The following is a 25,598-nucleotide window of genomic DNA, read 5'->3' on the forward strand; positions in this document are numbered from 1 at the left end:
AGGTTTTGGGCCATTTATTGGGCTGAAGCTTGGCCGAAAATTGGTGATTAATAAGTAGAAAAATAAAGATTTAATAAAGTGTGGAGATATAATTAATTTAACTAGTCCAAATCCGAAAAAATGAAATGATGACGAAACAACGTACTGCTAGTAATAGTGGAAATGAAAGTAACAATATTAATAGTAGTAGAAAATAAAAAAAATAGTAGTGAAAATAAAGTATTTAGCTCGTTAATAAATTTAGAAGCCCGCAAAAAATAATTAAAAAAAAATAGGAATAAAGGAGGGACGAAATTGGGTGTCAACAATGACTGTTCTGGACTATTATCTCAAGTTCGTGTCATTGTCCAGACATGCTCCTCACATGGTTCCTGATATGAGGGTCGTGGTTAGGAGGTTTGTACTTGGGCTTAAACCCGAATTGCATAGGGATGCCAATACAGCTGCTCAGAATGACAAGATGACTATTTCCAAGATACTGGCATTTGTGCAAGGTAATGAGACTAGGTTGAAGGAAGAAGAAGCCCTGCAGAAGCAGAAAGATAGGGAATTCAGCAAGAGGGCTAAGTCTGTTGGTAATTTCAGTCCGGAAGGATCTCAAGGAGGTGGGAATCGTCAGTTCTTTAAGAATAGGTCATCAGGACCTGCTCCCTCTACAGCTAGTGCTCCATCTCAGAGGTCCAAGTTTAATCAGAAAGGCCAAAACTTCAGAACAACAGGTTTACAGTCACAGTCCAGCATGACCGACCGTGGTTTCCAACACCCGACTTACAACACTTGTGGTAAGAAGTACTTGAGTATGCCGTTCGGGCATGGATGGTTGTTTTGGGTGTGGTCAGCCAGGTCACTTTCTATGGGATTGTCCGTCAGCAAGACAGAATACCGGAGGTAACGGTAATATAGCTCAGTCCACTAATTCAGCAGCTCCTCGAAATTCCCAAGCCCAGCAGGGGCGTGGGGCAGCAAAGTCTGGAAATACGGGCGGTGGTCAGAACCGTCTGTATGCACTGTCAGGACGTCAGGATACAGAGACTCGTGGCGATGTTGTCACAGGTATGCTAACAGTCTTCACCTTCGATGTTTTTGCTCTTATGGAACTAGGTTCCACTCTATCTTACATAACCCCTTACATTGCTAAGAAATTTGGGACAGAACCCGAAAAGTTGCATGAATCCTTCGAAGTAGCCACATCAGTCGGGGAATCAGTTATAGCTAGACGTATTTATAGGGGTTATCCAGTTTTAATCTACCACCGCAGTACCATAGTAGACTTAGTAGAATTAGAGATGGTAGACTTTGATGTATTCATGGGTATGGATTGGTTAGAGTCCTGTCATGCCTTAATGGGTTGTAGAACCAAGTAACCTTCGATTTTCCCAATGAGCTTATAGAATGGAAGGGTAATTCAGCAGTACCTAGGGTAGATTTATTTCCTATCTTAGAGCCAGAAAGATAATTTCCAAGGGGTATATTTACCACTTAGTTCGAGTCAGGGATGCAGATGCCCAGACTCCGACTCTCCAGTCAGTACCAGTTGTCAGTGAGTTTCCAGAAGTCTTTCCAGATGATCTACCCGGAGTTCCTCCCGATAGGGAAATTGACTTTGGGATTGACCTACTTCCCGACACTAAGCCGATATCTATTCCGTCGTATAGAATGGCCCCAGCAGAGTTAAAAGAGTTGAAAGTTCAGTTGAAAGATCTCCTTGACAAAGGATTTATAAGGCCAAGTGTCTCACCTTGGGGGCACCGGTCTTGTTTGTCCGAAAGAAGGATGGATCCTTGCATATATGTATAGATTATCGTCAGTTGAACAAGGTCACCCTTAAGAACAAGTATCCACTTCCCAGAATAGACGACTTATTCGATCAACTTCAAGGTGCTCAGTGTTACTCCAAGATTGACCTCAGATCAGGCTACCATCAGTTACAGGTTAAGGAAGTTGATATTCCGAAAACCGCTTTCAGAACCCGTTATGGCCATTTTGAATTTCATGTCATGTCCTTCGGATGACGAACGCGCAATTTTCATGGATCTTATGAACGTAGTCTAAGCCATATCTCGATTTATTCGTCATTGTATTTATTGATGATATTTTAGTATACTCCCGTAGTGAGGCAAATCATTTAGAACATCTCAGAATAGTATTGCAGACACTCAAGGATCGCAAACTTTTTGATAAATTCTCTAAGTGTAAGTTTTCTCTCAAGTCAGTGGCATTCTTAGGCCATGTGATTTCAGGCGAAGGTGTTAAAATTGATTTTCAGAAAATTGACGCTATTAAGAATTGGCCCAGACCCACCTCAGCATCAGATATTAGGAGTTTCTTGGTCTGGCAGGCTATTACAGGCGATTTGTCATGGGATTTTCCTCTATCTTAGCTCCGTTGACTAAGTTGACTCAGAAGAAAGTCAAATTTCAATGGTTAGATGTATGTGAATAGAGTTTCGAAGAGTTGAAGAAGAGATTGACTTCTGCTCCGGTGTTGACGCTACCAGAAGGAACCGAAGGGTTCGTAGTATATTGTGATGCTTCGGGAGTTGGCCTCAGATGTGTTTTAATGCAGCATGGTAAGGTAGTAGCTTATGCATCTAGGCAGCTCAACGCTTATGAAAAGAATTATCTGACTCATGATCTTGAATTGGCAGCTATGGTTTTTGCACTTAAGATGTGACGTCATTATTTGTATGGAGTGCATGTTGATATTTTCACTGATCATAAAAGCCTGCAGTATATTTTCAAGCAAAGAGAGTTGAATCTTAGGCAGAGAAGATGGCTCGAATTGCTTAAGGATTATGATGTAGACATCCTTTATCATCCAGGGAAGGCAAATGTTGTAGCCGATGCTCTTAGTCGGCATTCCATGGGAAGTTTAGCTCACGTTGATATAGATAAGAGAGTTATGACCAAGGAATTCACCGTTTGGCCAGTCTTGGAGTTCGACTTTTGGACTCCGAGGATGGCGGTGTGATCGTTCAGAATAGAGCTCTTTCCTCCTTAGTCATTGAAGTTAATGAGAAGCAGTATAAGGATCCCTACTTGTTGCAGCTGAAAGAGGGGTATAAGACAACGACTTTTGAACAAGGGGGAGATGACGGTACCTTAAGATACCGAGGCAGATTATGTGTTCCAGATGTAAATGGGCTCAGAGAGCGAATTATGTCAGACGCCCACCATTCCAGGTATTCCATTCACCCAGGTTCCATGAAAACGTATCATGATCTTAAGGAGATTTATTGGTGGAACGATATGAAAAAGAATGTAGCAGATTTTGTGGCTAAATGTCCAAATTGTCAGCAAGTGAAAGCCGAACACCAGAGGCCTGGTGGCTTGGCTCAGAATATTGATATTCCCATTTGGAAGTGGGAGATGATAAATATAGATTTCATAACAGGTCTACCTCGTTCAGCTAGGAGGCACGATTCGATTTGGGTGATTATGGACAGACTTACGAAGTTAGCGCACTTCTTGCCAGTTAAGACAATAGCTTCAGCGAAGAACTATGCCAAGTTGTATATTCGTGAAATTGTCAGACTTCATGGGACTCCAGTGTCCATTATTTCAGACCGTGGTGCCCAGTTCACAACAAATTTTTGGAGATCCTTTCAGAAAGGATTGGGTACCGAGATTAATCTTAGCACAGCTTTTCATACTCAGACAGATGGCCAGGCAGAGCGTACCATTCAGACTTTTGAGGACATATTGAGAGCATATGTCCTCGATTTTAAAGGTAATTGGGATGATCACTTGCCTCTTATTGAGTTTGCTTACAATAACAGTTACCATGCTAGTATTGGGATGGCACCGTTTAAAGCTCTTTATGGACGAAGGTGTAGATCACCCCTTGAGTGGTTTAAGGTTGGTGAAGCAGAGTTGTTAGGACCAGACTTGGTCTATCAGGATATGGAGAAGGTCAAGTTAATTCAGGAGCATTTGAAAACGGCTCAGAGTTGCCAGAAGTCTTACACGGATGTGAGATGGAGATTTAGAGTTTCAAGTTAATGATTGGGTGTTTCTTAAGGTCTCACCTATGAAGGGTGTCATGAGATTTGGAAAGAAGGGGAAACTTAGTCCCCGCTATATTGGACCATACAGAATCTTGCGAAGGATTGGTCAAGTGGCTTATGAGATTGAGTTGCTGCAAGACTTGGTTGCTGTGCACCCAGTATTTCATGTGTCCATGTTGAGAAAGTATGTGGGAAACCCCTTGTTGGTTGTCCCAACTGATAGCATAACAGTCAATGATAGTTTGACTTACGAAGAAGTCCCAATGAAAATCCTTAATCGTTAGGTTCACAAGTTAAGAACAAAAGAAGTTGCTTCAGTGAAAGTCCTTTGGAGGAGTCAGAAAGTTGAGGAGGCTACGTGGGAAGCAGAAAAGGACATGAAGTCCAGATATCCCCATCTCTTTGAAGAGTCAGCAGAAAATGTTGAAGGTGATTTATCTTCCCATTCACATTTCATTCTATAGTTTCCTTTTGCTTCCGTATTCGCAAGTTAGTAGTCACTCGGCCCGCATTCCATTCCATTCGGTTCGGTAGTAGTTATTCCGGTTGTAAAAGCCATTGATTCAAGATTCTTTTTAGTCTAGTATTCATGACAGTAGTGTTCACATGTTCCCATCAGTCTTGCCTTACCATGATCCATCATTTGAGGACGAATGATCCCCGGGGGGGATATTGTAACACCTCATACCCTAACTTTGACTCGTGATTCGAGGACTTAAACCAAGACAAAAGTTTTAGAATTAAATTTTGGCCTCGAGGACGTCAATTATGCGACTCACTTGGAAACGGGCACCTCGTGCCGTACATCACGGAGACTCTGATATTTCTGACATTTGGAGAAAACCGAGTCACGGGCCACAAAGTGAGGTACGACTCGGGATGTACGGGACGGGCGTACTTCTCCCCCGTACACAATGCCGACATAGTCCTTCACCAGTGTCTGAAAATAAGCACGCCCACTTTATTTTTCTTATTTTTCAAATTCTTGAACCACTATGGATCCCGTACAATGCCTGTGTCCACCAGAATCTATAAATACGAGGGGTTTAGTTTTAATTTCACTTTTCACCAGTTTCCAAGCACTAGAACGAACAACTCTCATTCTCTATCACCAAGAACATTAAGGTAAGCGATCCCAACCTATTTCAAATGGATTCTAACATATGTTAAGTAACATTAAGCAAGAATTCATCATTCTTAACCTAGGGTTTCGAGAAAACCCATCTAAAGGGTTCAAGACTTAGGCTTTTAGGATTCTTCTCAAAGTTCAGACCCTTCTTGTAAATTTTGGAGCGTATACAGGTATGTGAGGCTAACTATCTACGTTATGGAATGTTTATGATTTTCCCTACACCTCATTCTTCACACTTATCAGTAAATTGACTCAGAATGCAATTTAGCCCTAGTTTCTTGAATAATTGTAAAGCCGCTCTCTTCCAAGGTTATAGTTTCATAATTCATTCATGGTTATCATTTTGAATATCATGAACTCAGTACGTAGTCATTATAGACTTGTGTATTAATATCATATAAGTCTCCGTCAGTGTATAATCATTTATTGACTATAATCACTTATTGACTTAAGTTCCATAATCAGAAACAATTATCATGCTATCAGCTATAGCCCAGTATCAGTCTTGTAAATTGCTTAATGTTGAATACCTATATCCGTATTTTGGGCCCTAGGCCACAGCTATTTATGTACGTATTGCTTGTCCTCGAGGCCACAGATTTTGTGGACATTATTTCGGCCCTAGTGCCATAACTTATATCTGATTATACGGAGTGATTCTTCATTTAGAACGGGAGTACTTCGCATCCTTTCCTTCCCGTTTAGTTCAAAGTTCGCATACTTATATTTCTTTTTAGTTGCTTTACATACCAATACAATTCAAATATTCTCGATGTACCTTTTTATCACTGATTCGTATTCGTACTAAGAGCCCCGATTTCTCAGTGGCGTTATCCACCGCTTTCGATCTTTCTAATTTTAAGCGATTAGCTTTTTTGATTCGTAGAGGCTTTATAGACATAGTCTAGTCAGTCAGATATTAGCAAGCTTTGATGTGTTAGCCCTGTTGGCATTGATTTCAGATGTTTTAGACTTAAACAGTATTTCCGCATTTTAATATATTTTAGGCAAACTTTTTAGTAGATCAGCATGTGTTAGTCTTATTTCTTATTTTAGTATGTTTTGATATCACATGTTGATTCAGCTAGCCTATGGGTTCTCTCGGTCACATGCAAGTACATCGAGTGTGTATATTTCTCTAGGCCATGGTTTAAGGCATGTGACACTGCTTAGTACCTCAATGCGATATCTCATAGTCATATTCAGGTGGGCCATGAAACTAACTTCATATAACTGTCAGAATTAAAAGGGCCACGTACCAAAAGATATATATAAATGTACATCATCAATCGTGCTTCATATATAAGCGGGAGACAAGGCTATCGAGATATAACTAAATATAGACGAGGCCGTCAAAATACATCGTACACATGTCTACGAGCCTCTACATGGAGTACATACTATGACAATGGCGAAACAGGACCCCGCCATGCCCTTATATGCACAAAAGAATCATACCAACTGAACTGCTACTCCGGAACAAGTGGAGTGCTCTTGTCGTACAACGCTGAAACGGCCGGTGGTTCGATCCGTCTCCCTATCTACGTGCGGGCATGACGCGGCGTCCTAAACAAAAGGACGCGCATGCGAATAATATACTAAGTATGTTAAGGCATGAATAACAACATAATAAAAAGATATGGAAAGTAGTACGAGACAAAGAGAGATACACGTACATCGAATGCCTCTTAAGCGCGAGTCATGTACGCTTGCCTTTTTAAAAAAACATTTCCATACATATACATATATCTATCCCGTGCACTGACCATATAGGCTCGGTGTCATCCAATGCCCATAATGGCTCGGGTGTTATCGTACTTGACTTTGCAAAGTGGTGTACACATGGAAAGTAGGTGTCGTGCCGCCGACATAGCGCGGCTCGGTGTAAGAAAATACATACATATATATAAAGCATGCATAAGTGCTCAAAGAAAAGCTATGACTCTATCGGAGTGACGCAAGGTCGGTAACCTCCGATTATCATTATGGAACTATTATCGTGGACATGTCTCGCCTTGAAGGAACAATAATCATAAGATGAGATCAACATCAATAATAAGATCAATAACCATAAGATAGAGATCAACCAATCATGAGACAATTATCAAAAATATCATAAGAACCTCAAGAACCATAAGCTTCTAGCATTTCTAACAATAAGGGCATTATGGATATCATGTGAATGGATTTGTATCAAAAAGATCATGCCGTAAGAAAGAAAGGGATAGCCTTGACATACCTCGTCGTCTACTTAACCACTCAATGTCTATCCTCCCGAGCTTGCAAATCTACATTCAAGATGATTCGCACTACGGGTAAGTCATTGAAACGCTTATATGGTCAAACTAAATTAATAAATGAGTTAATGAAAATTGGGCAGCATTTCCCCTTATATCTTCTATTTCCTCCAACTCCCAAACCACAATAAAACATCAACAATTCCATAATCAAAAGATTACATTCAAATTATACTCACTTCAATCCCAAAACTTCTTTTCATAATCAATCCATAACAACAACTTCAATACACCCCTTATACACTTGTATACAACACTTTCTCAACATCATTATTACCCCTCATAACAAGATTACACTCATAACATGCTAACAATTATAGCTCAAGTTAATTTACAACTCAAAATATCATCAATTCATATTTGAACTTTTCCCCATAACTCTTTCCACTTTTTTTAAGACTTGCTAAACCTTCAAATTAACTTAATATAAGAGATAAGATGAAGAACATACCTTATATTTGAAGAATTTCAGCTCATACAACTTGCTCCAAGACTTAATCCCCACAACTCCAAGTGAAAGCAAGAACATCCATCTTCCATAAATTAACTTAGGTTTTCAAGGTTTGATTTTCTCTTGATTTGATTTGGAATGTTTACGGGTGATTAGAGATGATTAGAAATGGTTGAGAGAGCTTAAGGGGTTTAGAAGGATCTATTTTGATCAAATAAAATGACCCCAAGTCGTGAAAATCAATTTATAGGAAGTTTCTATTGACTTTCAACATTCTAGAAATTTCGGGGCAAGTACGGGCAGAAGGTGCGAGCGGTACTTCAAAGTACGTCTCGTCCTTTCATCCCGTACTTCGAAATTGCGATTTTTCAATTGCATTGGAAAGAAGACTCTCTAAAATTGAATTTACATAGTTTATGGATTCCATAACTTCTCATATTCTAGGAGATATGCTTATCTCAAGTTGGACCAAAATTCTCGTCCAAAATTACTCGCCAAATTTTCACAAACTTAATTCTTCTTAAAGTCTCACTTGATCCCGAAACCTTTAGACCTTTGTTTAGCAATTATTAGAAGTCCTCCTTAACCTTATAAGGGTTCCATGACCTCTCCGGCTTGCGTTAGTTTACTTACCCCTATCTTGTCGGAAATTATCCCCCAAAATACCCCGAAATCATATCTTAAACCCGCTTCATCATTTAAACCCGACCCAACTAAATAATAACCCATAAGATCCTCTTATTCCCCCAATGATCCCCTTATTCCCCCAATACGTAGGTTTAGTTTGAGGAATAAGGGATCTTTGAATTATTATTTAATGCAAGCGGATTTAAAAATAATTTCTGGTTATTTTGATTTCCATCAAAACAGGGGTATATTTGAAAATTTTAAGGATGAAAGGGGTATTTTTGATCCAAAATAAGTTCGGAGGATATTTTTAGCTCTTTTTCTAAAGTAGAGGGGTATTTTTGACCCTTTTCCCTTTTAAAAGCTTAGGGCTTTTTTTTGCACCTAATAATCCCGGGCTAAGGGTATTCATGAAAATATGCCGCCTTCATTTTGACAAGGAAAAATAAAAGTGTCCCACACGATGACGGTTTGTTAAAGGCCAAACCCGTGACACACATTGTGGTCGTCCAACTCACTCGGCCAGGCACTTAAGTCACTGCCTATTCCGACACTAGGCAAGGGTGATCGTTCTGTATTCCAGACAACACTTTTTACCGTTATCGGAGCAAAAACCAACACCAAAGAAGCCACCTCATTGCACATCCAACAAGCTCAAAAGCCCCAATTTTTAATGGTTAAAACTCAACGAATTTACAAATTAGTGAATTTACAATTAAAATGAGTTAACAATTTAATTGAGTTGGTACAATTTAAATGATACGTACAATTTAATTGGCCACTTAATCCATATGAGGCACCTGGTGTTGGTTTTGCTCCAATAACGGTCTGCAAAATGTTTAAGTGGAATAAATAATAATCGAAGGTTCTAAATAAACAAAAACCACATGTAAATGTTTCAGTCGAAGAAGTGCAACGATATTTGTGGATGGGTTTGGCCTTTGTTAAAAGACAAGGTTTTAGCAGGGTTTTGTTCCGCCATCAAATTGACCTTCCGCAGCATTGCATTGGCAATGGTTCAATCAAACAAGAAGTTGAAACAAAAACTAAGAGAAGCTAAATCTGAATTGTTATTAGCTGCTTCTGAGGTCAAACTCAATTCAAAATCTCAAGAATCCCTCAAATCTCTTCTTACTTCAGTGACCCAAAAACCCAGATTATCCAAAAGGGATAAACGTAGAGAAAAGGCTCTTACTTTGCAAGATGGCCAGAAAGATAAAGAAGAGGTTGTGGCTATGAGTGAACAGATTAAAGGAAAAGATAAGAAAAGGAAGAGAGATGAAACTGAGGGGTTAGAGAAAAAGAAGGATACTGGGGAGTTGAAGCAAGAGAAAAAGCCTATTAAGAAGAAGAAGAAGAACAAGAAGAAAGGGAAGAAACAGAAGGTAGAAGATGGTGAAGTTACGAACAGTGTGAATGTTGGGGATGCAGGAAATGGACAAGAAGAAGAAGCACAAGAGCCTAGTAAAACTGAGGAGAGGTATCAAATATGGAAATTCCTTTGTCATATTAGCTTTCAGTTTCCTGTTTTGGAATGTTTTACCTAATTGTTACTCCCTCTGTCCATTTTTAGTTGTCCACTATACTACTTTTACTTGTCCAATTTGGAAAATCAAGAGCTGTTTTATCCTTATTATTAGTTATTGGGTTGAAAACTTGAAGGAATTGTTAGTGGCTGTACAATTTTTAAAGTATGTGTTTATTGATTTCAACTATTTAGATGATTTATAATAATTAGGAGTGATATAGTAAAATTGCCACTTTGTTTATTGCTCCTTAAAGGGTGTGCAAAATCAAACATGGACAAGTTAAAATGGATGGAGGAGAACTTGTTTTGTGGAACTTTTTTGACCTTCTCTGGTTTATTAAGTTAAATAGTAAATTTACTGGTCTATATTTGGTGCTTAGTTTTCACATGAGAATCAAAATAACCACTGGTATGATTAAAAAAAGATTTGCTTTTGTTAAGTTGCTGAACTTATGAAGCCCACTAGACGCGTATTTACTTTCAAATTACAATTATTTGTTGTCAGGTCTAACCTCGGGTTTGCTGGTGTGCCAATTCAAGGGCATATTTAGGTTTTAATTTAAGCACCACGGAATGTTTGAAATTGTTGGTTATGTGAAATAGACGAGTACTCCGACATTGCATCAAACTCTTGTTTTTTGGGCTGTGGGGATGGACTTCTTTCATGACTTTTTGTTTGATTTATGTTTCATAAGACTCTTGTTCGACTCTTATCCGTTGCATGATTTCGGATCTGTTCTTTCATTTTCTTGTTCGTTTCTGACACCTATGTTGCTGTAGGAATATGCCTGTTTGTTCCAGGGAAGAAAGTGGTGATATGTCTAAAAAGGTTTATGTCGGAGGAATTCCTTATTATTCCACTGAGGATGATATTAGAAGTTACTTTGAAGGCTGTGGCACCATTACAGAGGTTGATTGTATGAATTTCGCTGACAGTGGAAAGTTCAGAGGAATTGCCATTATCACTCTTAAGGTAGATTCTTCAGGTGAACTGTGTTTTCTAATAGTGTTGTTGGTATCCTTAGCACTATTTTCAGAGAATGTTGCTTAAATGTCTTGGATGTATTTGTTGCCTCACAATTTTGTGACAAAGTTTTGAAGTATGCCGATGTAAGCATTTTGATTTTCCTATATCAAACTGTCCATCACTCTTTTGAGTGTCTCCATAAGCACTTCAGAAAGAATTTTATAGATGTTGCCCACTGAATGGGTCTGAAATCTCTAACATTCTTTGCATCCAGCTTCTTAGGTCTGAGTGCAATAAAAGTTGTGTTAAAGCCTTTCTCCATGCATCCTCTTGGGAGGAAATGCTCGAATGTACTCATAATATTGTATTTCAAGATACACCAGCATTTTTGACAAAATGCCACTGTAAAGACATCCCGACCTTGGTGCTTTGTCTCCAGCACCGTCTTTAATGACTTTGAGCACCTCCTTGTCAGTAAAGGGCCTTGCCAATCTTTTTCATCATGCTTAACCAGATTTCGATCACATCAATCAGGTCTCCACAATTCCTCCTCCTTAAACTAGTTGCAATTAAAGTCCATTATATGTTATTTAATTAATCCTGGGCTGTTCATGAAACAATTCTCCTTGAATCTCCATTTTATCGATGTAGTTTTACCTTTTGTTGGCATGCACTCTCTTATGCAAAAGCTCGTGTTTTTATCTTCATGATGAAGCCAAAAGACCCTTGACTTTTGTCCTCATGAAATTTCCTCTGCCTTTGCACTTAACTCTCCAATTATCTTGCAAATTTAACCTTTTTTAATACTCATCTTATATGACTTAGCTGCAATTATCTGACAGGTTTAATAGATAGGAGAATCTTCTTTCTGTTATCCCTGTTCTTTGAATTACGGAAATATCAAATAAGTTGTACAAGATGAGTATTGATAAGTATCTGTCTAATAATTGTCAAGCATCTTTTCGATGCAATGAATTAGCTTGTATATGCTTTGTTCATGTGATGCTGACCAATACTAGTAACTGTTTCCTTGCATTGGCTGCTTATTTGTTAAGGCATAAATGAACTGTTATGGCATGTTCTAGGGATTTTATGTTTTTATAGCTTACATTAGCTAGTACAGGAAACTCCATTTCTTGAAGCCTGCTAAATATCAAGCATGTTCATGTGTGGCAAAGAATGGAAAGAAATCACATGAGCCAAAATTTAATGGAAGTTGAGGCAAACTACATGATTGACTATTCTAATTATTGGCATTGACTACCCTATACAATTTTTCTTATAGACTAATATTTGAATGTATTTAGTTCAATTATGAGAATCCTCATCACATCACCCCTCCGAATGTGAGGGAGTATGAGCTAGGGTTCTCACATCATGGACGGGTATGGGTAAAGAAGCTAGTCCTGCCACATCAACACCCGGATGTGATGCAAAATAAGAAAAGGTCTCGACCTCATGGACGAGTTTGGACAAAGAAGCTAGTCCCGCCTCCCCCATATCAACACCCAGATGTGGTGGCAAATAGGAAAAGGTTCCTTGTATGATGGGTGAATGAGGGTAAATAAGCTAGTCTAAGAGTTGGATTAGGGTAGATAGCTTGCCCAGGCACCAAGTTGGAAAAAAAGAGTCAGATTAGGGTAGGTAGCGGGAACATAGGCTTTTTGATGAGAAAATCGATGGACTTGGATACCATAAAAGAAGAGTTAATAGTACATGCCTACAGGAAACTAAATGGATTGGGCCAGAGGCTAGAGATGTAGCCAACACTGATGATAAATTATTGTATTGTGGGATCAATAAAATTAGGAATGTGATGGGAATAATTGTAGAACTAGGACTCAAGAATAAGGTTGTAGAGGTAAAAATGAGATTAAGGCTTGTCAGTGGAAAGCAAACAATCAATATCATTAGTGTGCATGTGCTGTGGCAAATAGGACTTAATAAGAGAGCTAAAATTGGATTTTCGGTAGATGTGGATGCCTTGGTTCAGCGGATTCCAGAAGACCAAAAATTCTTTGTTGGGGGAGATCTAAATTGTCATGTAGGTAAAGATAAGGACGGTTTTTATCAAGTACATGAAGAATATAATTATGGTATTGGAATGATCAAGGAAAGGCTATACTAGAGTTGATTTCTCTTGTGATATAGTTATAGCTAATACATGTTTTTTTTTATTTTAAAAAAGGGGAGCCTTGTAAAGTTGTCACAATTATAAAAGTTGCCGCTGTCTGACCTGGATGTCATGAGATCAAGCCGCGAAAACAGCTTACCTTTTACTTCTGTTCATTAAATTCACTCGTGGGCATGTGGCAGATTCAAATGGTAGCTTTCATTTCTAATCCTTTTCTTCCACTGCCCGCAAAGATTTTGGATAATGATGCTTTGTGGGCTCACATTTGTACCTCCTTATTTCCGGAATTTGTTCCGAAGCTTATACTCATTCTATTTCACATACCATTTCTGTTACTTACATGTTTACTGCTTCAAATTCATGTTTTTCTTGTGATTCTTATTCTTGAAAGGGTTGGAGGACTTGGTACTTTTCTCTACTCTTCCTTTTTTTTTTTGTGGGGGGGGGGGGGGATTTTTACACTGTATGCCAATTATGGCAAAATATTTACCCGTTTTAGCCCATCTTTTTTTAATTACCCGCCATAGCCATTTTTTCCTCTTCAGTTTTTTTACTAGTCTTATACATTATTATACACTTTTATACAAGGTTTATACATTGTCTACAGTAGATGTATAAAGTTATATATTGTTGTATAATATTGTATACTAGTCTTACACGTTATTATGCACTTTTATACAAGGTGTATACATTGTCTACGGTAGGTGTATAAAGTTGTATATTGTTGTATAAAAGTGAATATTCAAGTTGGGCCATGAAATGTTGGGCTATAGGTTTGTAATTTAAAATATGGGCTATGAATATGTAATTTTGACCCATAAATTGTTTATAAGTGAAATTTTCCCTTTTTTTTCCCCGGGGTATTACTCTGATATTATTACATAATTATGTGGTGAGCGTATGATTCTCTCATAATTTTTGGTTTGAGCTATAGTTGGCGAAATTGATTCTGTGGAATCAACTTAATTTTGCTGGTAATGATCTTGAGATAACAGAACCGAGCATCTAAGTAGGTTCCATGGTCACGTGTCAGACTTATGGGAAACTGGCTCCCCGTCTGTGGAGATTGGGATGGCTGGACTTATGCCTACCTACTTTAAAGTAGATAGAGAATATTCTTATGACTTGACCTTTTCTCTTAGAATATTTTGTCAGTAATCATTATAGTATTTTAAGAATAATTTCACTGAGAGCGAGAACTAGAGGAATAGAGGGTGTTGGAGTTCCATCATCTAGAGACTAGAAACACATGGGGTTGTAGTCGCTGGCCGAACGTAATTTACAATTTTGTATATTGCTCAGTATTAATTAATAATAAGAGTGCTACTTTTGGAATTTATTTCCTCCAAACTATATAGACATTCTGCAAAATTGATCGCATTTGTCTTTTAAATTGTTTCTACCAATCAAAAAAAGAATCATATACAATTAGTCTTGAAGTGCCTACTATAAAAGTAACTGTCTTTCATGTAGCTTTCTGCAAAGTTATGTTCTTGAAATGTCAAGCATCATGAATTGGTTATTCTTTTTTGCGTTGAGGCCATTACACCTTTGTTAGTTAATCATTCTATTTTCTTATTTGAGAGCAGCAGCAAGAGTTCAAGTTATCCACTTTCACACGGTTACGAAGTACCTTGCTAATCTGAACAGAACAACCCTAGCTTTGCATTTGATTCTTGTTTTTGTGACCTAAGCCACCTTATATAATTTGTCTTTCAGACCCTTGGTTGGTTTTCCTTTTCTTCGTGTTGGTTTCTTACAAAAATTGCTAGTTGAGTGGGTTTCTCTCTAAATTTATTTTCCAGACTGAAGCAGCCGCTCAGAGAGCTATGGCACTGGATGGTTCGGATATGTAAGTGCAATCATGCATTCGTCATTGAGAAAGTTAATCTTCTGTGTCTCGCTTCTCACTAACACTTATATCTTCTTCCAGGGGTGGACTATTCCTGAAAATCCAGTCATACAAGTCAGATAGAGCTAACAAAGTGTCCAACTTCTCACCAAACATGGTGGCGGGGTATAATAGGATATATGTGGGTAACTTATCATGGAATGTAACAGAGGATGACTTGAAGAAACTTTTTTCAGATTGCAGCATAAGTTCTATTCGATTCGGTGAAGATAAAGAAACAGGAGAATTTCGGGGTTATGCACATGTGGATTTTGCTGATAGTCTCTCTGTAAACATGGCATTAAAGTTGGATCAAAAGATTGTATGTGGTAGACCTGTTAGAATAAGTTGTGCTGTTGCAAAGGAAGGAGCTGTAAAGAAAGGAGGGGCAACCAATTCAAGACCTACGCCGGAAGATCAAAATGTGGATAGCGTTGCAACAAGCACTGTTAGCGCAAAGATAAGGAGGCGAACATGTTACGAATGTGGAGAGCGTGGCCACCTTTCATCTTCTTGTCCAAAGAAACAAGAAACTGATCAGACAGAACAAGTTGCTACTTGATTTTGGTAGGAGACTTACATATTCACAAATTCTGATCTGAGCTGTGCTCATCGAAAATTTGGTGTTGATTTTTTATCCACTTGGACAACATTTTTAGAAGTCCGTTATTTGCTCCTTTCCTAGTGGTCGAGTGTTATTTCTAGAAGGATTCAGCTGATGTTGTGTAGTGTGAGCTTAACAAGTACTTCCAATGTTCTTTCAATTTTGTCTGCAGCAAAGCAGAAAATAGGAACATGTGATAGATTACTTGTACGAGAATCATGAGAATACCAATTATTACACTGCGGTCCTGCTCATTTGCATCCACTTTTCTGACGTATTTCTGGAAAATTGTTGGTGTTTGCCCATACGAGAAGCTCTTCTGAATCATTCGCTTTCATTGAAAGGTTACACTAGCCCCAAGGTTTTGGATTTTGGTCTTGTGGTAAGAGCGGCACAAGTGATGTGTCGGTTAGTCACACGTCAGGGGTTCACACCTTGTCGCGAATAAAAGTTTGGTATTTAAATAGAGAATGGTAGAGAAACAAGCCTATTATTTATCAAGTTTCAAATCCTGCGCCACTATTGACGAAAAACAATGGAAAAATAAAAAATAAAAAGAGAAGGGAAACAAGAAAAAAGATGATGGTCAAGAGAGGTGTAAAGAACCTAAAGTATGATAACGGACGACCAACTGAACAAAGTCATTTAGCCTTCCATTAGATCGTAAAGAACATACTTAAATTCAATCAAGAGAAGGATTCAGAAACATAAGGGATTTTCTCTGGGCAATACCTAATAGCATAGGGATGTTCTTGAGTGCTGGCAAGGGCAAAGGATTTAGAAAGGCTTGAACTAGATTTGGAATACTATTCCTTTATGCATATTTTGGATCTTATGGCCGGAGAGGAATAGAGCTTGTTTTGAAGCATAAAGTGATTGTATTTCTAGAATTAAGAACAAATGTTTACAAAATCTTTTCTTATGGGGCAGTCTTATGGGTAGGACAAATGAGTATATGGATATCTTGGGTTCGCTAGGGACAGGTAGTAGATGTAGGCTTTATGTTCTTTAAATTTTGATTTGCATTCCATGTGTTTTTGTACTAATTGTATCTCTTGATACTTTCTTTCAATAAAAATTTTACCGTTAAAAAAAAAAAAAAGAAGGATTATCCCCCAAGTACAGGCATAATGCACAAACAGGCCCGCAACTTAGTCTTAGCTGGCAAGTATCCCTCAAACTTTGGGTGTGCACAAGTAGACACCTCAATTTGTATAAAGTTGAACATGTAAACACAAATGCTGATGAGGGACATAAATTTTTGGAGGTGTTTAGATGATCATTTTGTAAGTTGGAGTGTTCAGCCGACAAAGTGGAGACAAGTTGAGGTGCCTACTTGTGCATACCCAAAGTTGAAAGGCATACTTGCCTGCTAAGGCGGAATTAGAGGGTCTGTTTATGTATTATGCCCTAAGTATACGCACTTACAAAACGAGGTAACTCTAGTCCTCAAAATTTTCAGTGTTGTCCAAAAAAAGTGTGGGAGACTCTTAATCTAAAACTATATGGGAAATTTACGTTCAATATCAACTTTAAAGAATTAATTTCTTAAATACCCACCTTTTAGAGTATTACCACATTCATAACACTATATATCATTTTGTAAAAGGCATTAAAACCGGTTACACATTCCTATTTCTTATAGCTACTTTCTTTTTTCCGCAAGACTTGAATTTTTTTTTTCCAGGACTTTGAAGACTCAATTTCGTTTCCTTAGACAGAGATTGCTTATAATATGGCAAAAAAAGAAAAAAGAAAAAAAATCAGTGGTGGAGCGGGAGGCTAGCCCTATATGCTTCCCTCGTCACAATAAAGATTATGGTGTGGCACTGTTGAGGCGTAGAGGGGGTCCTTGTTTGTTAAGGAGACAACGATTCCGCTCACCGAATTTAGTGTTTTTATGTGAAACAAAGAATAGAAGTACAAGTATTTAGAGATTGCAACTGTATACGGTAAAAATCGGGTTAATTTGTTACCGGTAAGACCGGAGCAAAAGACAGGCTCAAATGGGCACAAATCCATTCGATCTTGCTCCACACCAGGGTGTTGTACCGGACACAGCAGATCCGAGCCAAAATAAGCGTGTCCGTTAGTCCGGATAATCTGAGCCCGATTGTGCATGTCTGTTGGTCCGGATAATCAGTTGTGAGTCTGCCACGCGTCGTAAAACCGTTCCACTATTTGTGCTAACAACCGTACGGGTGTCAGACCGTACGGTTCAGCCTTAACCTTTTTAGGGTTTGTTTAGAAAGGCTTTTTCATCTGAAATATTAAAGTTCTCTTCAAGCATTTTGGTCCGAATTCGTGGTGTTCATCCAAAACCGAGCCAATCTTATATATTGTTTGGCACTTTCAATTTGTCTCATTATCATTATTTAGCACATTTAACACATATCATGCGCTTATTATATACTTTATATATACACATATACATAAATACAATCGTATAAATATTCATTTAGAATTTATATTTACCAAAAGATTAAGTTCATCCACATATCCTATTCACCACTTACAAATCTAATTGTTATCCGTATTTCGGGGTAAACAATTTGGCGCCCACCGTGGGACATAGGATAATAGTGGTGGTTTAATCTTTGCTACTTCTTTTTTCACCTGCTGATTGAAGAATTTGCGGATTTGAACAAAAAATGTACGAAATGGCAAGCAGCTGTCACTCCGTTCATGTGAACAACAACGAGATAGTAGCTGAAAACGAGAACAACAGCGGGTTACGAAACCCACCTGCGGATCCAGTCGACCCAAATGCTGTCAACTTGAGAGAAGGCCTCAACCGGCAGAATACCGTCAATCAGGAGAATGCCGCCGTTTCGGCCACCGATCCTTTGAATACTCATAACTCAATTACTTTGTCTCGGGCTCAAGGCCGAAAAACACCGGATATTTCGGATGAGATTAACTTACATTTAATACTGGAAATGTTGTAGGAACAAAGGACCGCCAGAGCCGAACAGGGGATTGCCTAACTCAGCTTCAGAGCAAAGACGATAAGGTAGCTCCGGCAAGGCCAAAAGGGGTTACCGAACCAAGGTGGAAGGAAGCACGAATAGTCGAGAGCAACGGATCAGGAGCTGGTTCGTCTACCGAGGTTTTGAAGATGCTCGAGACTTTGGCAAAACGGGTTGATTCAACGGAGAAGAGAGTGGAAACATATAACTCTTGGGTGGACCAGATCCCGGGGGCTCCACCAATTTTGAAAGGGCCGGATTCAAAGAGATATATTCAAAGGCCTTTCCCTCCGAGTGCGGCACCGAAACTAATCCCAAAGAGGTTCAAAATGCCAGATATTCTAAAATACGATGGTACAACGGACCCGCAGGAACACGTGACTTCGTACACTTGTGCCATAAAAGGCAACGATGTCGAAGAAGATGAAATTGAGTCGGTGTTGTTGAAAAAGTTCGGAGAAACACTCTCGAAAGGGCGTTGACTTGGTATGACCACCTGCCCGAGCATTCTATCACTTCTTTCGAAACGCTCGCAGATGCATTTATCAAAGCTCATGCCAGAGCCAAAAAGGTGCAGGCTAGAAAGGCGGATATGTTTAGAATCGCTCAAAGAGATGATGAACTACTACGTGAATTTGTAAACCGCTCCCAAAGGAAACGAATGGAACTGCCCCCGGTTCCGGAGGAATGGGCAGCGCAAGCTTTCACCAAGGGACTCAATCCCCGAAGCTCGACTGCCTCATTTAAATTGAAGGAGAACTTGTTGGAGTACGAGGCTGTAACCTGGGCAGATGTCCATAACAAGTACGAATCTAAGATTCGGGTAGAGGATGATCAGCTCGAACTTCCCCCGGGACCTATAAATATGAGCAAAAACTCTGAGAGATCGAGAAAAAATTATGAACCGAAGACAAGACTATCGAGGGAAAGGTACCGACAGTATTCTCAATTAGAAAAGCCTAGCTTCAGGTCGGATAAATCGAGGAGCGACCCCAATCACTTCTCTAGTAAGGGCAATAAACGAGCTGAGCGCCGGTCAAACAGTCGAGGCCTGTCATTTAGAAGTGACGCCGACAGTTCGGCTAGCAATAAAGACATACCGAGGATATCAGAATACAACTTCAACATCAATACCTCGGACCTTGTCTCGGCTGTCGGCCGTATCATAGAGGCTAGGTGGCCAAGGCCATTAAGATCTGACCCGGGTCAACGGGACCTGAATGTGATGTATGAGTATCATGAGACCCATGGGCACAGAACTAAAGATTGTCGTCAATTAAGGGAGGAGGTGGCTCGTTTATTGAAAAATGGCCACCTTTGAGAATTTCTGAGTGAACGAGCCAAAAGCCATTACAAAGAAAGGGAGAGTCACAAACGAGCCGATCCGGTGGAACCTCAACATGTGATCAATATGATAATAGGGGAACGGATGCTCCACTAGGACCGGTGATGAAAATAACAAAGATCTCAATTGTACGAGAAAAGCGGACCCGGGACTACGTACCCGAAGGCTCTGTCTCCTTCAGTAACGAGGATGCAGAAGGCATCATTCAACCGCACAATGATGCATTGGTAATTTCTATCCTTATTTTTAAATCACGGGTTAAACGTATTTTGATTGACCCGGAGTAGTTCACCAACATTATCCGATGGAGAGTGGTGGAGCAATTGAAGTTCTTTGGACGCATTATCCGTAGCCCGGTACTCGGCCGGGTTCAATATGGCAAATGAGACTACGAGGTGAAATTTCTTTATCGGTCAACATTGACGGAACCATGCTACGGTGATGCTGTTCTACGTCATCGAGAGAGATATGAAGTATAATGCTTTGCTCGGCAGACCATGGATCATAGCATGAGAGCAGTACCATCGACACTACATCAGTTGCTGAAGTTCCCAGCCCCGAAAGGGATGAAAACTATTCGATGCGAATAGCCCGGAACAAGAGAAATGTTCGCGGTCGAGGAACCACCCCTCTTTCCAAAGAAACCGGATCAAAGAAATGATGAATCAATCAAAGGCAAGGACACCAAATAGCAATTAAAGAATATGGGTTCAAAAGCGGAGCAGAAGGAAACGGACTCGGCTGGTGAAGAGGACAATTTCGGCGTGCCTAGATCGTTTGTATTACTAGATGACTCGGATGCAACCAAATCTACCGTGGAGGAGCTGGAGCAAATTGTTATAACCTGTATCTTACACCTTTGGATACCTTGGGATAATTGAGACAAGTTAAGGACAATGTAATGTATTGATATTGTTTGGTTCACAAGTTGGTTATGAAAAATTTAGATGTGAAAATATTGGAAAAGGCTAAGGGTAAAATTGGAATTTTCCAAATTATTAGTTCTTGAAAATTTTGTGTCTTTGAACACAACAAAAAAGAAAGGAAAAAGGAATTAGAAAATTAAGGAGGTGGCCGGCCAAGGTGGGCCCCACATGGGAGAATTACAAATACATCACATGCTTTATTTTTGCCTTAAGATGATTCAAGAAAAATTGAGAAAGAAGAAAGAAGGAAAGAAGGAGAACAACAACCATGGATTCATTTACCATGGTCTCCAATTTTTGCCTCTTCAAATTTTGTCCCCAAAAATTATTTTCTTGTTGTATTCCTACTAATTCAAGGGTCCTCTCCAACGTGGTATAATTGTTTAGGAAGATAAGTTATTTTCTCGTTTCCACACTGAGCCAAGTGGAGAAGTTGAGAGAAAAGGTATGATTCAATCCTTTTTATAGGTTATAAAGGCTTTGTTGAGGTTGTAGTACGTAAAAATGAATAGAATTCATGGAACTAGTGGAAGTTTGCATGGTATTTGTGTGTGTGTATATGTACTTTTGTAATGTGCCAATGTTTAGAAAAATGGGTTGGATTTTATGTTGTATTCTAGTTGTGGCTATTATGGAAATTGTATTGGAAATGAAAGTTGAATGAAAATGGGGTGAAGTTGAAAATTTATGTTGGCCGTGGCCTATATGTGGATGGAATGGTGATGGATTCATTTTGTGTAACATGTTAGTTGTGTTGTTGTGATCATTACAATGTAAATGAAGCATATATGGGGTAAGTTGGCATGAAAATGAAAACGTAGAGAATTATGTCATATTAATGCGATTCTATGATATTAAGATAATGAAGTTGATAAAGTGTAGATTGTTGTTGTTGGAGATGAATTAGTAAAAAGAAAATGCGTTGGAATGGATGTATGACTAATTTTACTTAGAATGTTGGGTTGAATATGGAAATTGATGGAATTGTTGAATATTGGATATATAGCTTGGAATGCTCTTGGTTTATGTTGAATGATCTTAGATTAGCATGTGAATATGAACATATTGATATTGGTTTGTAAGTGTAAAGTTGGGTTTGGAGTTGTTGCATTATTTGGAAAATAGTACTATTTGCGCTAGAATTTTCTAGTCGATTATTGATGTTGTTTATATTGTTGTTGGTATGGTTGTTGTTGTTTTTGCCGAGTTTGAATCTCGGGGATGTTGTATATATATAGGGGAGATGCTTGCCCAAATTTTTATAGACAAGTATTGATTAAGATTGAAACTTTAAGCCTTATGAATAGCAAATTGGTAAATGTGACCATTTGTAGGTTTTGGACGAAACGGGATTTGAAGTTCGGCAAGCGTAAAAGGCAAACAAGGTATGTAAAGCTCTCCCATTCCCTTTTTCTCTTCGGATGCATGTCTTAGAGTACTAGTTTGAATTTGGACCTCGGGGACAACTCTACTCCTAGGAATCCACGTCCAAAAACGCCCCTTTTTCATTCGGTAGAGAATTGAATTGAATATTTGTGAATAGTTATAAAAGTTGTCTAACCCCTCGAACTTGTGCAAATGAAATCCGATTACCTTAAAATCCCCCAGATGACGTTATGAAGTCTAACATACGTAACTTACATACGCCACCTCATTTGGTCGAGGTGGGCTCACTTTGTCCGAATTTTTCCTAATATCTTATTTAAACTACCTTGTATGGAACAAGGAAAACTTTTAACGACCTTTCTAATTTCTAAAGAATAACCGCCATAATTATTGTGTATTGAGTCTTATGAGCTATTTTGGAATTTGAAATAGGGTTTTGAAGGACTTTTTTTTCGACACGAACCTTTCTGATATCCGAAAGACTTATATTTTGATCATTGTCAAATGTTCGCTATAAGGTCTACCATTTGAGTTATGCTATCGAGTTTCTGTATATGTTTTATCTTCTGATATACACAGATGACCCCTAAAGTCCTATTTTGATAAGAACCCTCCGCGGCCTTCAAAAGGTATGTGCTATGCCCTGTCCGGACCCTTTTTCATGGTATGTCGTTTGATTATTCCGTCCGATCTCTCGTATATGTTGTACAATTTTTTGTTGCATTTAGTTTCTCACTACTCCACTCGTGGATGCCTCAATGCTTCCTTCACCGAGCCCGGCCAGGATATGTTATCAAGCGTCTTCCACCGCATTGTTCGCCGTGCCTCGGCGCGAGGGCGTGTGTACATACGTATACGGGAGAGAGTAGAATATTGTACCGTGTACACTTTGATATGATATGATATGATATGGCCATCCTATATGCTATGATATGTGCACATTCGATAGTGTAGCGATATGTTGTGGCGCTAAAATAAGGGCGACCACTTTTCATAATTGGGCGAAGTCCCATAATGGGAATACATATGTATATATGGCATATTTTAATATGCATTTGCCCTTGTTTTACGAATAAGGCATTTCGATAAAAAATATATGTTCGTATCCTCCGCTCGAGATTATGATTATCGTTTATCGCATTTATGCTTTACATAATGATATATCCGTACGACCCCCCGTATTAATAAGTGCGTTTGAACGAAATTGTAATGCAAAGTATAATTACTATAGTTGTAAGACAAGAAAGATGTAAGATATTTAGTGGCTTCTTTAGAAGCTCAAAAGAAGTAAATGCCTAGTCAAAGTGTGTAAGCTAAACGTTCGGTTATTGTTAGAGACTTTGGAAGAAAAGTCGTGGGTTTGGATGCCGTTTTAGTTGCGGCCCTAAAAATGCGCCATGTCCCCCCGTATTATGCCATAAATTAATATGATTACAAGTTCTCAATTTGTACATTAAAGAGATATTTCCATAAAATATTTGTTGTACTTGTCATTTTGTACGATTAAGAGTCCGAAAGTTTATGTATGTAATAATAATAATAATAATCGCGCTCCGAATAATAATAATCGGGTGCCCATCACATAGTAAGAATCAAGGTGTGACAAAGTGGTAAATGCTAATGTGTCTAGGGGTTGATAATAATAATAAGTAATAATAATAAGAAGTAATGATTATGGTGTGAAGCGCGCCACACTTATAAAGCCAAGGAGGCTACGGCATCTAGGGATTGTTGACCTTCTTTCTGTCATAGATCGTGCGATAGAGCCAAGCCATAGGAGGATGAAATTCCTATGTGTGGGCTTTACATACGATGGAAGAAAGTAAGGGATGACATGAAAGTTACAGAAATGAATTTTGATATGACACAAATCATTTTGGTCGTGCATCTATCGGATAGAAAGGTATACTTGGGCACGGGGTTAACCTCGGAGCTCAGGAGCAAGTTAATTAAATTTCTTCAAGCTAATGCCGATTATTTTGCGTGGTCCCATATAGACATGACGTGTGTAATAATAAGTAACAACTTATAAGCTATTAATCGATAGGAAATTCAATAATAATAAGAAACCAATGGCCGAGTCAAAACATGCCTTCGTAAATGAGGTAACAAAGCTTTTGAAAATGATTCTATTGGGGAGGTAAAATACCATGAATAGAAAGCTAATGTAATCGTGGTGCCGAAGAAAGGTAACAAATTTAGAATGTGTGTTGATTATAAAGATCTAAACAAAGCATGCCCGAAGGATTCATTGCCCATGCCTCACACCGATCGAATGATCGATGCGACGGCCGGACATGAGATGTTGAGTTTCCTCGATGCCTATTCCGGGTACAACCAGATCCGGATGAACCCGGAGGACCAAGAGAAAACTTCTTTTATTACCCGGTATGGGACTTATTGTTACAATGTCATGCCATTTGGTTTAAAAAATGCCGGAGCAACTTACCAATGCCTAGTTAACAGAATGCTCGAATAAGAGATAGGGAAAACAATGGAAGTTTATATTGATGACATGCTAGTCAAGTCCCTAAAAATAGAGGACCATTTAAAATATTTGCAGGATACCTTTGATATACTTCCCAAATACAACATGAAGCTGAACCCGGAGAAGTGTGCCTTCGGTGTCTGATCGGGCAAATTTTTGAGTTTCATGGTATCAAATCGAGGGATTGAAATTAACCCAGACAAGATCAAAGCCATTGAGGACATCGAAGTAGTAAACAATGTCAAGGCAGTACAAATACTAACCGGGAGGATAGTAGCTTTGAGCCGGTTCATCTTGAGGTCATCAGATAAGAGCCACCGTTGCTTCTCCTTACTAACAAAGAAGAATGACTTCGTTTGGACGCCGGAATGCCAAAAGGACTTGCAAGATTTGAAACGGTACGACCGACCCCGCCCCTTGCTACACACGTCGAAGGCGGAGAAGAATGGCTATTTCTATACTTAATAGTGTCTCGAGGTGGCGGTAAGCGGCGTTCTGGTCCGAGAGGAAGCAGGTACGTAATTTCCAATCTATTATGTGAGTAGGACCTTAGGAGATGCGGAGACCCATTATCCGCACCTCGAAAAGTTAGCTTTGGCATTGGTAAGTGCTTCGAGAAAGCTAAAACCTTACTTTTAATGTCATCCCATATGTGTAGTAACTACTTACCTGCTAAAAAATGTCATGCATAAACAGGAGTTATCAGGTAGATTGACCAAATGGGCCGTAGAGATTAGTGGATATGATATCGAGTATAAGCCTAGAACAACTATTAAATCTCAAATCTTAGCCGATTTTGTAGCAGACTTTACCCCCCCATGATTCCCTTGGCTGAATGCTTGGGACC

The 25,598-nt window shown here is 39.0% G+C and overlaps 2 protein-coding genes across 3 annotated transcripts; both read left to right on the forward strand.

Moving 5' to 3' along the window:
- Positions 1-307: 307 nt before the first annotated feature.
- On the forward strand, positions 308-2,380 carry LOC132042223 (uncharacterized). The gene is made up of 5 exons (XM_059432828.1): positions 308-782; positions 871-1,053; positions 1,102-1,311; positions 1,484-1,729; positions 2,100-2,380. Exons 1-5 carry the CDS (start codon positions 308-310, stop codon positions 2,378-2,380), a joined length of 1,395 nt encoding a protein of 464 aa, XP_059288811.1.
- A 7,079-nt stretch (positions 2,381-9,459) lies between these two features.
- On the forward strand, positions 9,460-15,901 carry LOC132042224 (phragmoplastin interacting protein 1). 2 transcript variants are annotated; one of them, XM_059432829.1, is made up of 4 exons: positions 9,460-9,993; positions 10,822-11,014; positions 14,948-14,994; positions 15,076-15,901. In XM_059432829.1, the coding sequence occupies exons 1-4, from the start codon at positions 9,527-9,529 to the stop codon at positions 15,593-15,595; spliced, it is 1,227 nt and encodes a 408-aa protein (XP_059288812.1). In that variant the 5' UTR covers positions 9,460-9,526; the 3' UTR covers positions 15,596-15,901. The 2 variants fall into 2 exon arrangements, with proteins under 2 accessions (XP_059288812.1, XP_059288813.1); XM_059432830.1 differs by having other exon boundaries at positions 10,843-11,014.
- Positions 15,902-25,598: the final 9,697 nt, after the last annotated feature.

The sequence above is a fragment of the Lycium ferocissimum genome, unplaced genomic scaffold, assembly GCF_029784015.1.
Source record: "Lycium ferocissimum isolate CSIRO_LF1 unplaced genomic scaffold, AGI_CSIRO_Lferr_CH_V1 ctg14168, whole genome shotgun sequence".
Taxonomy (NCBI): Eukaryota; Viridiplantae; Streptophyta; class Magnoliopsida; order Solanales; family Solanaceae; genus Lycium; species Lycium ferocissimum.